Source organism: Vombatus ursinus, unplaced genomic scaffold (genome assembly GCF_900497805.2).
Source record: "Vombatus ursinus unplaced genomic scaffold, bare-nosed wombat genome assembly UNPS02014768.1, whole genome shotgun sequence".
In the NCBI taxonomy this organism is placed as follows: domain Eukaryota; kingdom Metazoa; phylum Chordata; class Mammalia; order Diprotodontia; family Vombatidae; genus Vombatus; species Vombatus ursinus.
This window is the reverse complement of record NW_020954546.1, coordinates 22,686,650-22,703,571: the sequence shown is the minus strand read 5'-3', so window position 1 is coordinate 22,703,571 and position 16,922 is coordinate 22,686,650. Positions and strand designations below refer to the sequence as shown.

At 40.3% G+C, this 16,922-nt stretch overlaps 1 protein-coding gene across 1 annotated transcript in view; it reads left to right on the top strand.

The window, feature by feature from the left end:
• The window catches only part of RPA1 (replication protein A1), a 60,372-nt gene that overhangs the window by 10,784 nt on the left and 32,666 nt on the right, over positions 1–16,922 (top strand). The window contains exons 5-6 of the mRNA XM_027861865.1: positions 381–469; positions 14,785–14,877. Coding sequence (XP_027717666.1) covers positions 381–469; positions 14,785–14,877 — 182 coding nt within the window. The remainder of the gene's footprint in view (positions 1–380; positions 470–14,784; positions 14,878–16,922) is intronic.

Sequence of the window (16,922 nt, the reverse complement as noted above, 5' to 3'; positions counted from 1 at the left end):
GTTGTGAATTACTCCTTGAAGTTCTTCGGTCTCGTGTCACTTGCTCCCTTTGGAGAGGTGCTTTATGTTAAATACGGTGCATTTGAATAGTTTAAGAGGTGGAAGGAAGGGTTATGTTATGAGGGGAAAAAATGTGCCCATGGAACACAAAGTATGCAGTGAAAAAATTAGGGAAATATTCAGTATGAGAATTGTTAAAATAACTTATCTCCCAAGTTATTTGGCCATTTCAAAAGTTGTTAATGCCAAGAAAGTCATTATCAGAATAGTCAGTAGAGATTGCGTGTTTATGAAGAAGCCTGTGTGATAACTTGAGGTCTTAGGTTTGCATATCCTTCTCCTTCTATTGATTCTAACTTTGTATTCATTTGCCCTTATAGGAAAGTGGTTATATTGATGGATTTAGAAGTTTTGCAGTCTGCTGATGAAGTTGGAGGAAAGATTGGTAACCCGGTGCCCTATAATGAAGGTAAGACATGACTTTGGATAGGTCGTATCACCAGATTGAGTAGGGGGCGACCGTCTCGATCGCTGTCATTTGTTATAGATGAGTGGAAAACCATGAGGCTTCTTGGCTCTCGGTCACAGTCATTTTGTCATCATTTTCTAATTCTGAAGAAATCTTGTTACTTGTTGGGTTAAGAAAAGGGGGAAGATTCTACTCGATGTTGGACATGATTTAAATTCAGCTGTTTTTCTTTATCTGCCTTCTTGTCTCTGGGGATAAAAAGTACAGACTGTGTAAATATGTCGTGAACAACAAAATCTACACTTCTTTTTAAAGACTAAAAAATTAAACACTAAGCTTTTTTGTGTAAGGGAAATTAACATCAGTGAGACTAATCCCAAATTAAAGTATTATTGTTATTTGGAAAGTCAGTGCATAGCTTATTTTACATAAATGATTGTTTTCTCCCCAGGTTCTTGACTAATGTGACAGCATATTTCTTGTGAGCTATAGTTAGTCATCTGTTGAAATTGTCTCTGTATCACTTACTGTTGCTAAGAGGCAACTGCTATCTTGCCTAGTTAAACATTCTTAGAAATTCTTCAAACTGTTATTCTAATGAAATCTTCTGCTAAATGTTAAATTTGGCCTTCAGATATTGAGTAACTCTGATAGCAAGCCGACCTTTGTATTTTTTTTGGAAAGGTGTATCCGATATATTAATATTTTATGTAGAACAATTCTTGATTTTGAATCTTCTGGGGAATCTTATGTATGCTCCTTTTCCTTTTAGTTAAACTCATGAAAGTATCTGTCATTATGTTAGAGTGATTAGCTGGAATTTTAAAAAAATGATCGCCACTATTTTGAATGGCAAGGGACCATGTCAGGACCATGGTTGTTATATAAGCACAGTTGTATATTAGTGTGAGCTTCTGTTTTAATTTGTCTTAATTGTTTACTCTTGAAAGACCAGGCAAGTCAGATGAAGGTGTGATATCTTCTTATGGGAAAATGTTGTGTCTCCTGACACCTGGGGCTATTGATGGCCTGACAAAGGCTTTGTTTGATTCTCTGGATCTGATGCCCCTGGGTCTCTCAATTCTTGCTAAGAGGCACTTTAATTTAGTCTACCTAAATGTTACTAAGAAATACTTTGGACCTTTTCCCCATTGTGCCTTTATGCCATGTAAGGAATCTGGGTCATTAGAGTAGGGCTTGAGAGATTTAATAGAGAAGGAAAAAGAAAGAATGGCTACCTTCAGGGTACCCAATTTTAGTTTGAAAATTGATGACACATCTATGTAAATATGTGCAAATTATCTTCAAATGTGTGGAGAGTCCTCTTAGCAATTTTATATATAGTATAACATTGTGGCACTTGGGAAAATACTGCTAGAAAGAGGGGCTCTGGGCATAGGAATCCTGAGAGTTAGTGGCATCAGAAGATGCTCAGATGGGAACCAGGGACCCGAGGGAAGAGAAACAGTGAAGACAGAGCTAGAGCACATGTTACGGATGAAGCAAGTGCTACAAGAGGATGGATTTTATTTAATTCGAAACTTAAATGAGTGTCAGGAATTCTTAATAACTTTTTTCCCTACAGAGGTATTCTGTAGCTTGATATAAATTTGTTTGATATAAGTCATCATCAGTGTTTAATCAGAGACTGCAGTTTCTTTTTAGCATATTTATGACATTTTGAATGACAAAGCATTTACTGAGTGCTTACTCTGTGCCAGGCCTTGGGCTTAGTGGTGAGGATCCAAGTACAGGAAAGCAAGGTGAGGTGAAAACTCTCCTCCCGGAGCCCAGGGTGGTCTCAGGGGCAGAGTCCCAGGTTCTGGGAGTGGAGGTTGATGACCTTAGAACTCTGGCAGCATGGTTTAGAAATGACTCAGTCGTGCTAGGGAGATGGTTCTGGGCAGTGTGAGTTGGACACTCCCAGCAGAGCACAGAGGGTTTGGTGGCCACCTGATTTTTTTCTTCTTTTGGTCATATCCAAAAATGAATGATTTTGGTTATTTTCAACAGTTCTGTTTAACCAATATTTATCAAATACCTACTGTGTGCCTAACACTGCTAGGTGTTAGGTATACAAAGGAGAAAGTAAAACAGCCCTTGCGCTCAAGGATCTGTTCTGCTGGGGAGAATGGCATGTGTGTAGGAAATAAAATGGACCCTCTAGACAAAGTCACTTCTGGGGGGTGAGCATTAGGTGCTTATGGAAGGAACCAGGGAAGGCTTCCTGTTGGAGGTGACGCTAGGCTAGAGCTTTGAAGTGAGCTAGGGATCCTGGAATGTGGAGGTGAGAGGTGTTCTAGGCATGGGGGGGGGGCAAGGGGTGGAGATAGAGAATGGAACGGCAAAGGAGCATGCATGGAGCAGCCAGAAGACAGTGTGTTTAGATTGTGGAGGAGTGCATGATGGGGAGTGATGAGCAGTGAGCTCAGGTGGTGAGGCTGCAGCCAGGCTGGGAAAAGCTTTAGAGCCCAACAGACAAGTTGGAGGCCTTGGGACCCGGGGGCCTCTTGGGCAGGGGTGTGACATGGTCAGCTCTGAGCTTGAGGAGTAGCATTTCGTCAGCGCTGTGGAGGTTGGATTGGAGTGGAGGGGAGGCCTGTGATGCAGAGACTGTTGCAGTCATTCACGAGAGAGGTGATGAGGACCTGAAGCGGAATGGTAGCCATGGGGGTAGAAAGAGGGAGATTGATGTGAGGAGAGAGGAAAATGGTTAAAAAAAAAAAGTGACCCTCAGGGCGCAAATCTGGGTGACTGGAAAATGGTGGTGCCCTCTACAGAAATAGGAAAATTAGGAAGGTGAAAGAATTTTGAAGGGAAATACCATGAGTTTCATTTTGGACATGCTGAATTGGAGATACCTGTGAGATATCTAAGGCAGCTAAATGAAGTGCTAGGCTTAGTTCAAATCCCGTTTCAGACACTTACTAGCTATGTGACCCTGGGCAAGTCACTTAACCCTCTTTGCCTCAGTTTCCTCATCTGTCAAAGGAGCTGGAGAAGCCAGTAGCAAATCTTTGCCAAGAAAACCCCAAATGGAGTCACAAAGAATTGGACATGACTGCAACAGCTGAACAGCAACATGGGACATCTAATTGGAGATGTTTGATAGGAAATGATATGTGGGAGAAGGCTTCAGGAGGGATGGAGAGTAGACAGAGACCTCAGAGTTGGCCTGCATAAAAGTGATAGTTGATTCAGTGGGAACTGATGAGATCATGGAGTTAAGACTTTAGAGAAAAGAAGATGATTCTGGAAAGAATACTGGGGCACGCCCATGTATGTTCAGTTTTTTTTTTCCAGTCATGTCTGATGCTTTGTGACCTCATTTGGGGTTTTCTTGGCAAAGATACTGGAATGGTTTGCCATTTCCTTCTCCAGCTCATTTGACAGATGAAGAAACTGAGGCAAAGAGGGTTTGCTAAGGGTCATATAACTAGTAAGTGCCTGAGAACAAATTTGAACTTGGCTCTTCTTGACTGCAGGCCCAGCACTCTATCCATTGCACCACCTAACTGCCCCCACCCACGTATAGAGTGTGGGGAAAAGGATGAAGAATCCTGCCCTGGAGACTGAGGATTAGTTAAACAGATAAGAGAACTGGGAGAAGGCAGTGTCGTGAAGGTGGGGTAGGGTGGGGTCAGCAATGTTAAGGGTTACTGGCAGGTCAAGAGAGAGAAGCTCTGAGAAAAGGCCCTAAGATTGGCTAATAATAGAACAGGGGTCACCTTGGAGAGCAGTTTCAGTTGAGGGATGAGGTCAGAAGTCAGGGTGCTGGGGGTCAAGCTGCAACACTGGAGGCCACTATGATGGACAGCTTTTTCCAGGAGTTCAAACTCCCTATCAATAGGGAGAAGAGCTGGAAGTGGGGAGTTGGATCAGGTGGAGGTTTTTTAAGCATGGCAAAGTCTGGGTACATTATAAAGTAGTAGGGAAGGCTGAGGAAAGGAAATTGGGGAGAGAGAAAGGAAGATCAACAGGGCAATCCCCCAGGGGGAGAAGAGAGGAAGTGGCATCAAGAGCCCAAGCTGAGGGGTGGGCCACCTTGTCTAATGGGGTTGGGACAAAGGAGGCTATGTGGGAGGCCAAGGTCAGGGGGATTTGGAGAGTGAAGAGGGAGCATGTGAGAAGTAGCCTAGGTTTCTTCTTCCACGAGAGTATTTGGTCCTCTGCTATGAGGGATGACCAGAGAGAAGAGAAGGTTTGGAAATAGGGTGGAGGAGATCAGGAAAGAGTAAAGGCCTGGCACGCAGCAATGAGGGTCCAGTTGAGATGTCTTAACAAGTTTCTAGTAGACCTAGTCATCGTGGTTGTGTGACTTCCTCCATCTGCATTCAGCAGCCTGTGTGTAGGAGCAGAAAAGGCAGATGATGGGAATAATCCAAGCCTGGGATTTGGAAAGGGATGAGCAGCAAAACGGTGAAAATACAGGGAATGCAAGGGTGTAAGACAGTGTAAAGTTGAACTGCGTAAGTATTGGGTTCAGACGTTGAAGGGAGGAAAATGAGCCCGGAGGGGTGCAGTGAGGAGGTTGTGGTGAGGGCAGAGAACAGATCTAAAGTGAGCCATAAGATGATAGGAAGCTGTGGTCAGAGGAATGGCAGAATTATGGCTAGTGGAGCTAGAGCACTTGTGGGGGGTCACCGTCCTGGCGAGTCACTCCAGTCGAGTAGCGGTGCACATCAGGAGAATTTGGGAGGTGTATGAATGGGAAGCTGTTTGAGGGGATGTTAGCATCTAAGTCCAAGTCCCCAAGTGTGAGGAGAACACTGGCAAGCAGTGAAGACTGGGAGACAGTCAGGGAGGGAGGCTTAACCTGGAAGCCAGTGTAGTGCAACCCTAAAGACCTGAATGAAGTAACCACACAGAGGTAGGGCAGAGGGCAAGGCTCTAGTCCTTCCTGGTGGTCACGGTTGGGTTGGGCCGGTGAAATGCTGAGTATTGCCTCCAGTCTATAGCCAGATCAGTTTTGTCCCAGGGCTCACTTCTAGGTTGAGCAAATTTTAAAATTAAGTTCTTTTTATTTTGTTTGCCAAAGCCAATTGAAGTGGATATTGCACTTGTGAAGTCATTAGGAGGTAGAACAATTTCAGTTTAACAGGTTTGTCATGGCTGTTGGGAGGATATTTTTGCCATATTTCATTGGGAAGACAATAACTACCAAAACAACATATGTAAATGTAAATGATTAAATCTAACATCAGAATTACTGTGTATTTTCTTAAGTATATTTGTGCAATATTTGCAGCATAAGCATTTCCGTATTTTAAATTTTAGCTATTTACTTATACTTGTTAAAAATAAAGCAAAAATTAGTTTCTGGTAGCCCAGCATGAGAACCTTAAGCTTGTAGACCTAACTGGTTAGTTAGCTTTCTCTCTCTTTTTCCCCCCCATTAACTGGAAGAGAAAGCTAAGCATTTCATCTTTTCCAGTTCCCAAAGGATTTTTCAACTCAGAATGAGTTCATTCAAAGAAAGAAAATTTGTCTCTCCACGGAAAAAACTATGGCCATTAAAATTGGATTATTTATTTACTAATATTTGAACACAGGACAGCTGGGTGACATAGTGGATAGAGCATGGGCCCTGGTGTCAGGAGAACCTGGATTCAAATCCAGCCTCAGACTCTCTTACTAGCTCTGACCCTGGGCAAGTCACTTAACTCAGATTGCCTCCAAAAATGTGTGTGTGTGTGTGTGTGTGTGTACATATGCATATATAATAACCTTTGAACACAGATGGTTGTGATTTTCACTGGAGTTCACTGGTGTTATTCAGTTTGATTGAGCATCCATTAATTATGTGAAAGGCATTTGGAATGCAAAGGTACAAAAACAACCTAGTTCATGGCCACAAAGAGTTTGTGATGTACACAAATACCTTTAATATGTGATCTGTGTTAGGAAAGCTTGGATTCGTGTGAGGGGCATTAATTTAAGAAGACACATTCTTTTGTTGGGGAAAGATTAGGGAAGGCTTCATAGCGTTTGGAGTATTGCAAGATGGGGTGCTTAAGTTGGGCGTCGAAGGAGGTAAAAGATTATGGTAAGTGGGAGAGTCAGCAGTGGGGGCATCTTCTTTCTGTCACCTTTGGAGCATGGCGACTTGTTTCTCAAGAGCTTCTAGGACATCGGGGCGTCCAGTAAAAGGCTGGAACGTAATTGTTGTTGTTCAGTCTTTTAGTCAGGTGTGCCTGTTTGTGACCCCATGGACCACAGCATGCCAGGCCATTCTATCCAGGGAGACAGTATTGAAGCCACGTTGTGGAGGGCCCTGGGTGCGTGGCTGGGCTGTCTCCCATCTTGCCACCTTCATTTGTCAGGTATTGTGTATGATGACGTGCATGTTTTTCTTTGGTAGAATGTATGTTCCTTAAGGGCAGGGACTGTCTCATTTTTGCAGTCATATCTCTAGTATTTAGCGTAATGCCTGTTCCATATTAGCTGCTTAATAAATGTGAGTTGGTTGGTTGGTTGATTTATTGAGAGGGATTAAGTGAGATGGAAACGTGCTTTAGGGCTCTATTGCATATGAGCAGATTAGAATCTCACAAGTCATAGTCAGCTTTTTTGCTTCATCAGTTAAGGATTAACCGTGTTACTGAAAGATGCCCTAATGAAATCCCATTTGTCCTATTAATAAGCTTGTTGTGGCATTTATTTATAAAATTACTGAAAAAATTACCTCAGATATGATTTGTACTAGTCATAGGTCATCCTGTTCCGTGATGATATGTTTGAATTTTAATGTGTTTTGAGACTGAATTTATATAAGCTTTTAGAAAAAAATATTAATGAGTATTAACATAAAATATCAGTTGGGGTTTCAACACTTATTTTACACCTACTCCACTCAAGACTGTGGTATCTTGGTGCCAATCTAGAAAATGTAGAAATATAACTTAGAAATAGACTAATGAATTCTCTGGAAGATCACAAATTGTTTTGTGATTGTGGAACTTGTTAAAATATCTGCATTGGTAATATTGACTATGATTGACCACTTAGTCTAAAGATAAGCTAAACCCTGCTTCTTTAGAGACAGTAAGTTCCCTGAAGCCACTTGGGAAAGTGAGAGAAAAAATCATCCTGGTTTTTCTATTCCTTTCCTCCACGTTCTTGATTCCTTTTCTGTTTTCATCAGCTGGGTAGCGCAGTGGATAGAGCCTTCGACCTGGAGTCAAGAGGATCTGAGGTCAACTGCAGACAACATAAAATACTTGGGAGTTTATCTGCCAAGACAAATCCAGGAATTATGTCAATGGTTCCCAAACTTATTTGGTCTACTGCCCCCTTTAAAAAAAAAAAAAAAAGATTACTCAGTGCCCACCTGGAAATCTACTTTCTTTAACCTTTTAACGGTTTTTAAAAAAATTTGTAGCATTTTAAAAAATATAAAATATATTTTTTAAATGATGCATCTTAAATTTAATAATTTGCTGCAAATTTATGGGTTTTTTCTTGCTCTGAGATTTTGATGATGCAATATTGCATAACGGAACTGTATAGTATCATATTGTAAAAAAGTCATTATATGCATGTATTCCTGCCGCCTGCTAACACTTGATTGTTAAGACCCATTGGCAGACTTGACCACTCACTGATCAGCAGACTCGACCACCTATGGTTTATAACTTGCATTTTGTATGTTTGTTTGGAAAACAATGTGATCACCATGACTTTAGCTCTGTTACACAACAGATGAAACATGTACAAATGGTTTTCAAAATTTTCTTATCTTCTCTTCTTTTCTTATGCTTCCACCACATCCTGTTTTTATTCAATGTCCCTCAATTGCACTCAAGGCTACTGCCGCAGGCTGGCGTTCCCCCCCTTTCGCCCATTGGTCCAGTGGCCCCCCCACCCCGGGGTGGTATCACCCACTTTGGGAACCTATGAATTATATGAATACAATTACAAAACACTTTTCACACAAATAAAGACAGATCTAAATAATTGGAGGGATATTCATTATTCCTGGGTTGACTGAGCCAGTATAATAAAAATGACAGTTCTGCCTAGATTTATTAATCAGTGCCATACCAAACTTTGAAACAATTATTTTATAAAGCTAGAAAAAATAATAACAAGATTCATCTGGAAGAACAAAACATCAAGAATATCAAGGGAATCATGAAAGCGATCTGGTATTGGCTAAGAAATAGAGTGGTGGGTCAGTGGAATAGATTAGGTACCCAATACACAGTAGGAAATGACCATAGTGATCTAATGTTTAACAAACTCAAAGATCTAAAATTTGGAACAAGAAATCACTATTTAACAAAAACTGCTGGGAAAACTGGAAAGCAGTTTGGCAGAAACTAGATATAGACCAACATCTCACACCAAGATAAGGTCAAAATGGGTATATGATTTAGACATAAAGGGTGATATAAGCAAATTAGGGGAGAATGGAAAATTTTACTTGTCAGATCTATGGATAAAGGAAGAATTTATGACCAAACAAGAGATAGAGAGGATCACAGGAAGTAAAATGGATAATATGAATTACATTAAATTTAAAAAGTTTTGCATAAACAAAACCAATGTAGCCAAGATTAGAAAGAAAGCAGAAAACTGGAAAAAAAATTATGGCAAGTTTCTCTGATAAAGGCCTCATTTCTTAAATATATAGAGAATTGAGTCAAATTTATAAGAATACAAGTCATTCCCCAGTTGGTAAATAGTCAAAAGATAGTAGCAGGCAGTTTTCAGATGAAGTAATCAGAGCTATAGTCCTGTAAAAAAATGCTCTAAATCATTTTTTATTAGAGAAATGCACATTAGTACAACTCTGAAGTAGCACCTCACACTTATAAGATTGGCTAATATGACAAAAAGGAAAATGACAGATGTTGGAGGGGATGGGGAGAAATTGACACTAATGGTCAAGTTGTGAACTGATCCAACTATTCTGGAAAACAATTTGGAACTGTGCCCCAGAAGCTGTAAAACCGCATACCCTTTGACCTTGAATACCACTAGTAGGTCTATATTCCAAAGAGATAAAAGAAAAAGGGCATATATGTACAAAAATACTTATAGGAGTTCTTTTTGTGACGGCAAAGAATTAGAAATTGAGGGGATGCCCATCAATTGGGGAATGACTGAACAAGTTGTGGTATAGGACTGTGATGAAAAACTATTGTGCAACAAGAAATGATGAGCAGGATGGTTTCAGAAAAACTTGTGAAGACGTGTGTGAACTGATGCAAAGTGAAGTGAGCAGAGCCAGGAGAATATTATATACAGTAACAGCAATATCGTATGATGATCAACTATGAATGACTCAGCTGTTCTCAAGACCATTCCAAAATACTTATGATGAGAAACGCTCTCTGCCTCCAGAGAAAGAGCTGATAGAGTCTGAATGCAGATTGAAGCACGCTTTGTAAACTTTATTTTTCTTGCTTTTTTTTTCTTTTTGCAACATGGCTAATATGGAAATATATTTGTTATGATTTCACATGTATAATTGATATCACATTTCTTGCCTTTGCAGTGGGTGAGGGAGAAGTGGGAGGGAAAAAATTCAGAGCTCAATTTTTAAAAAAATTTAACTCTCAAGGTAAATAAACTTGAAATTTTAAAAAGCGTATGTTACAGGGGAAAGAAAGATCTAAGGTCAAAGCCTCTGTGAAAGTCATATGACCTCTGTGTCTGAATTTCTCATTTGTAAAATGGGGGTGATGATAGCACCTGTCTCTAGTATTGTTGTGAGGAATAAATGAGATAATATTTGTAAAGCACTTTGCAAACCTTCAAGTCCTGTATAAATGCTTGCTATTTATTGGGTAGTTTGAATGTTGGAGTAGCTTTTTCTGTTTTAGGGTTTGTTTGTTTTTTTTCCAGCGATGACTGGGATGTTTGAGGGTGGTGAGTGAAAGAGTTAAGAGTGGGTATTTTTTTTTTTTTTTAAGAATAGGTATTTCTTGATAGACCTCTCTTGAAACTTAGCTTTTCCTCGCCCTGGCTTCAGTGTCAGGGAACCCTAAATCAGTGTTTTCTTCTTCCTAGTGAAATTTTTACATATATAGGGACCCGAAGAGCCACTTATCGTTCAGGATTATTTGTGGTAAAGATTGTCTGAAACTAGATCAATAAAGCATTGTTACTTTGGGCCCTCCACTGGGACTTGAAAATAGCTGTTACAGGGAACACTTCTTTGCAGTGGTGTTCCACAATAATGAGATTTTATTTGTATTTTGAAAATGCAGAAACATTGGCTGTGGGAAGAGTGAGTAGGGGAAACTTTAGAGCATCTCTATAATTTAGTTCAATCCAGGAAGTGGACAGAGGAATACTGAAATGTAGATTGAAGTGTTTTCGTTTAATCCCATTATGCTGTCATTTTTCCAGTTTAAGTAAAGTAATTTTTATTGAGTTTTCAAAATGTCAGTAATAAAGCTTTAATGCACAAGGGTACAGATTCATGTTTCATATACTGTAGACACTGGCCGATTATTGGGTTTGACAATTATTGGATTTCGAGGCTCCAGTGTTTAACACTGCCTATTTGCATGTCTATATGTAATCAAACTTGCTACATTATCTTGAGCAAATAAAATATAATTGTTACTGCTTGTAATTAATCTGTCTTACACAGTACTTAGCTGTGTTGATGGGAATATGATTCATTGTTTAGATCTTACTGAAATACAGAGAAAATTGATCAGATGGATTTTTTTTTCCCAGTTGGATTCTGTTAGTTTTAAGTTATCAGTAAATTTTAAAACAGTTGAGGCTAAATCCTCTGTTTGCATGCCCCTCTGTGTATGTTCAAATAAGTGTGTGTTGGAATGAGTTTCTTCCCTGGTAGAATTTTTAAAATATTATACATACTTCAGAATCACAGTGATTATTTCTTATACCTTTACCTGATACCCAGTGGCACAAAGTACATTTAAACTTAGATTAATTCTCAATTAAAGGTGTTGTCATCAAAAGCCCTCACTGTAACCCAGTGTCATGATCCTGAGGATGGCATCATGCTCCAGTATTAGTACCGGTTGTCCCAAAAGTCTTAGTGTAGTTTTTCATCATTAAAGCCTAACACTGCACTAAGACTTTTGGGACACCCTGTATAATGTTTAAAGAGTACCAGGCTGCAAGATGTAAGATCTGGGTCTTAAAGGTATCTCAGCTTGGCCATCGCTTGTTGATCTCCATCCCTCAAATTTCCCCCTCTGAAATGAGGGATTTGTATAAGCCGATTTTGAAGGGCTGCTTCTAGTGTAATGATTGGCACTTCTAGGTATGGCTCTCGACCAAAAGAATGTGGCATGTTGCTGAGACTATGATGGTCATTTTTTAGGGGAAAACTAGTCTAACGTGTGTATGTATTTTGAAATTGCTTGACTCGGGCAGAGTATGCTTTGATGCCAGAGTATCCGTGGGCCTGCAACCAGTTTAATCAATTTAGTTTATTACCTGAGAGAATCAGGAAATCAAGATTGCATCTAACAAGGGCTTTCTATCCGGTTCACAAGAGAGGTGAACATACTGTGAGACACCAGAGTTTTTAAATGAGATGTTTTTCGAAAAAGTTTTTTACTTGGTATATCTTATGAACTGGGTTGTGTTATAGATGTTTTTTCATGGTATACCATCACGGAAATGCAGTCGTGCTTTACAAATACCTTTGTAGACTTGAAATGCACAGAAGAATGAAAGGAATCTTTAAATATGAGATTGCCATTCTTAATAACAACCTCGTTTTGGAGATTTGCTAGGCAAGTTGGGGGGACATGAATATAATGCAATATTGCTAGGTTGTAAGAAACAATAAACATGATGGATATAGAGAAGCATGAAAACAGTCGCACACAATGACTCCAGCAATGTAAGTGGACGACAGATCTGCAACAGAAAAACAACAGACGTACATGGAAAACTGAAAGTATGACACAGCATGGACCCAAAGAAGAGAAAGGAGAAGAGACCTCGCTGCTGCTTTGCAAAGGAGGACAACTGTGGGTGGGCAATGCTGCATACAATGTCAGGTTTTCTGGGTTTTTGTTTTTGTTTTTGATATATCGGTTAGTTTTGCTGAATTTTTTTTCTTTTTTTATTCCTTATTATAAGGGATGGTTTTCTGGGAGGGGGAAAGGAAACACAGGGAAACACAGACAATGTTAAGATGATCAGTATAAAATATTATATAATTAACTATAAAAATAAGTGTCTAGTTTGTATAAAAGCACATCTTATATATGTCATTAGCTAGTTTTACAAAAACATCACAAGCAATTTTGTAGGGATATTGGGTGTTTTGTGGGAGCAACGTTCTATAAATAGTCTGCCGAAAGAACTCTTCACTGTAAAGTGACATGAAAATGGGTTTGGTTATGACGGGTTAGTTACACTGTTGTGAAATGACTTTGGCCAGGGTCGTGTAATGTGGGGCTGTGTTGACCTCCTAGTGGGTAGACATTAAGAATGAGGGAGAAGTAGCTTGAAGGATGTGGTAGACAGAGCGCTGTCCTTGGAGTCGGGAAGACCTGGGCCCAAGTCTTACTTCTGACACCTCCATGGTGGTTGTGCTGCTCTTAACCTCTCCGTGCCTCAGTCAACTCTAAGAAAGAGCTGGTGATCTACCTTGGTAGAGGGGGTTCCCCAAACCAGTGAAGTCACAGTTCTGGACCATCCCTTCCCCCCAAAACAAAGCATCAACAGAACAGCTAAGGGTGAGGATCATTGTTTTTAACCTTGTCCATTTTTTGGTTAAATTATTTCATCTTGATGGCCTGCTCTTTTTTTTTTTTTTTTGGCTTTTTGGTGAAGCAGTCAGGGTCAAGTGACTTGCCCAGGGTCACACAGCTGATAAGTGTCAAGTGTCTGAGGCTGGATTTGAACTCAAGTCCTTCTGACTCCCAAGGCCAGAGCTCTATCCACTGCACTACCTAGCTGCCCCCCAAGCCTGCTCTTGATTGATTGTGGCGACAGAGGAGAGTGGGAGAGCCTTGATGTTTCTCTTTGGAGTGTTATTGAGTCGTTACAGTTGTGTCCGACTCTTTGTGACCCCATTTGGAGTTTTTTTGGCGAAGGTACTGGAGTGGTTTGCCATTTCCTTCTCCAGCTCATTTGACAAATGAGGAAACTGAGACAAACAGGGTTAAGTGACTTGCCCAGGGTCACACATCTAGTAAATGTCTGAGACCAGATTTGAACTTAGATTCTCCCTCATTCCAGTCCAGGAACTCTATCCACTGTGCCACCTAGTCCCAGAAAATGGGATCAAGACCTTCCCCAGTTGGAGCAGCCAGTGATGGGGAAGGGGCTTAAGCCTGGGGAGCCCTGCTGCAGAAAGCAAGCATTTCCCCAACATCATTCCATATTGCTGTTGCCATAGTACCCTAAGGAGTGCTCTGAGCCTCACTGTGCTTTCGACTTGAAAAAAGCTAGGTTAGATTAACTGCCATATTTAGTGCTCAATCACAGTTAAATTCCCAAAATCAAATTGTTACTTTTAAAATGATTATTTAAATTCTATTTTTCTTCTTTTGACTTTCTACTTTATAAAAATTAGTCTAAGTGATGAGGGAGAAGTTAAGTACCTTTATATTGTTAGAAAGTAATTTCTTATTTTCTTTTTGAGAGCCTTCTTCCTTTAACCTCCTGCTCCTCGTAATCTTGCTATTTCCTTGACACCCCTGCTTCTGAACCCCGTCCTCGGCTGTCCCTGCTGAGACAGTTCACTAGTACTTCATAGTTACCGATGACTCTTTCAGCTCTTATTTTCCATCAACTGTCTGTTGCAAAATAAGGTTGCTTTGTTTGGGGGAAAGGGAGAGAGAGAAGCCTTCCTGAATGGAACTGTTCCCTTTGAAGTTGGAGCACTTCAGAGACAATTGAGATGCTTTCAGGTTTCTCTCCTACCACCTAGCTTTTTCTTCTGCTAAAGCCTGCAGTGAACACGCACTTCTGTTGATGACATCGATTTGTTGCTATGGAAATAGCAGTAATGTCACAGATTCAGCCCGGTGACTTTACTGCAGGTTCATGCAGGAGAAAGGAGTAGGCTTTAGGGGAAGAACCTTATTAAAACTGAAAGCTATCAATTGTGAGAAGGTGAAAGGTCAATGGAGACAACCCTGCTTCTTTTTCTATTAAAAACATAAAGTTGCATCTCTACCCACCCCCTTCCGCCTTGGCAAATTCACTGCACACATTTGAATGTCCCAGCGTGAATTCAGGCCCAGAAACATCTTTTGTGAAACCAAGACTTTTTAAATTTCTCACTTTCTCAAGACGATTTAAGTGATTTTTAACTCCAGTTGCCTGCACTGAATTACCTTTTCCTTTTTCATCCTCAGGACAAGGGCAACCTCAAGCAACACCAGCTCCGGGGCCAGCAGCTAATCCAGTAGCCACCAACCCCCAGCAACAGAATGGAAGTTCAGGGCTGGGTAAGTCCTGCCCCTGGCTGAGCCGAGCTTTAGATGTGCCTTGTGACTAGGAAGCCTTTGCACCGTGCTTGCTCTTGAGTCTGGGGTGAAAGGAGGCTAAAGGACACTTTTCTTGGAAGATTTAAAAATAATTCAAATTCTTATTGTAAAGTGCACGTTAGAAAGACAAAGTTAAGGATCAAGACCTTCAAGCGATGTATTGCTTATATCTGTGTACTAATGTATAGTACTCTTAGAAGTTCAGACCTTACAAACCTTAGAATTTCTCACACATCCTTGGGTTTTATATCCTCTTACTTTTCTGTTCATTTACATACCTTTTAAAATTCTTATCTTTTAGCTAGTTCTCCACCATCTGCTTCATTAAATTTAGTTTCTCTCTCTGTTTTCCATTTTAGTCTCTCTTGGGTTTTTATCTTTTGCTTGAAGAACCATATCATTTATATTGGTCAGAGAGCCTCTATTTTTCAGTTTCATTGAAAAACAATATTTTCTTCTTCTGATTTTCTCTATAGAAGATCCAGGGAGACTTTAATCGAATTATTTTGTTTGCTTTTTTTTGGCCTTTACTTGAGGAGCCTCCAAATTGGAGTCTGTGATTGGTAGAATTTGGTTGGGTCTATTTTTAGGTGAAACTTTTTTTCCCATCACTGCTTCACCAGAAATTACTGTGTCTCCACTCCCTCTTCCCCCACATCTTTCTTAAGAATTGTTGTTTTCTGATTTTCAATGCCAGTGTTCTGAGAGGAGTAAAATTAAAACCTTGACATTTTCAGGATATGCATGACGCATTGCCATTGATATTAGGTGCATTTGGTGATCAGAGTCTATCAGAGTCTTCTATGGAACTCTGTTCCTGCTCTCCTGGAAAGTCAGCTTCCAGGACTTTAACTGGTTAACTCCTCTTACCACTTTTGCATTCCTCTCATTACTTGTGTGATTATTGTGACTGTAGAGTCAACTCCCAAATATTTGTGTTCCCGAATGGCTGCAGTGTCATGGGGCATCAAAACAAGGATAGGCCAGAAGTCATTTCCGTTTTACTTGGGCTGATTCATATACTTTTCCCTCAGGCATACCTTCCCGCTATCTTTAATACTTTGGATAGAAGATTTCATCAGTGTGTGTAATCATTTCACTGACACATTGTAACCCCTTCATAGCTTCTCATACTGTGTTATGCTTGTCTGTGTTCCATGAAGTCTTCCGTAAAGTATTTAACCAACTTGATACTGTCCTCTTGTTCTTTTGGTGGCTCTGGGAACAGTATCTCTCTTGTGCTGTCCATCTGTTACCTCTTATTCTTGTGGGTTTTTTTGTTTGTTTGTTTGTTTGTTTTAGGCAATTGGGGTTAAGTGACTTGCCCAGGGTCACACAGCTAGTAAGTGTCGAGTGTTTGGTCTGAGGCTGGATTCGATTCAGGTCCTCCTGACTTAAGGGTCGGTGCTCTATCCACTGCACCACCTAGCTGCCCCTGTTATCTCTTATTCTTGATATGTGACCAGCCCATTTCCTGTTCCCATCATACACATACACAATAAAATGCCTTTTATACCTTGTGTTCAGGTCATTATCATTGGTCACATACGGCAGTCTACTTATGCCCATGACTGTCTTCAGTTAATCTTAAAATTAATACCTGCACCCTAAACCTGCATTAGCTAGGTAGTGGAATGAGAAGGCCTGGGCACATGGTTTGTGTTGGGAGAAGCCAAACTGGCAAATGATGTTCCCGGAAGAGGGTGTTACAGGCTTGTCTTGTTGAGAATTACTGCTGTTGGTGCCACACTTGTGTCTCTTGGCCATCCTGGTAGAATAAAAACTCTTTGAGGTCAGGCTGCATGTCATTTCCTTACTCTGTGCCTCAAATATCCAGGCCTGTGTCAAGCCCTCAGTAGATACTTGCTTAATGAGTGACAGGGTTCCTTTTTTTTTTTTTTTAACCAACGTCTTCTCTGAGAATATTTTGTTAGTTTATAGCTCTAGTCTTTACAGAAACTGAATGTATGTGAGAGAAGAGACTGATCTGCTAAGGAACATTAGTT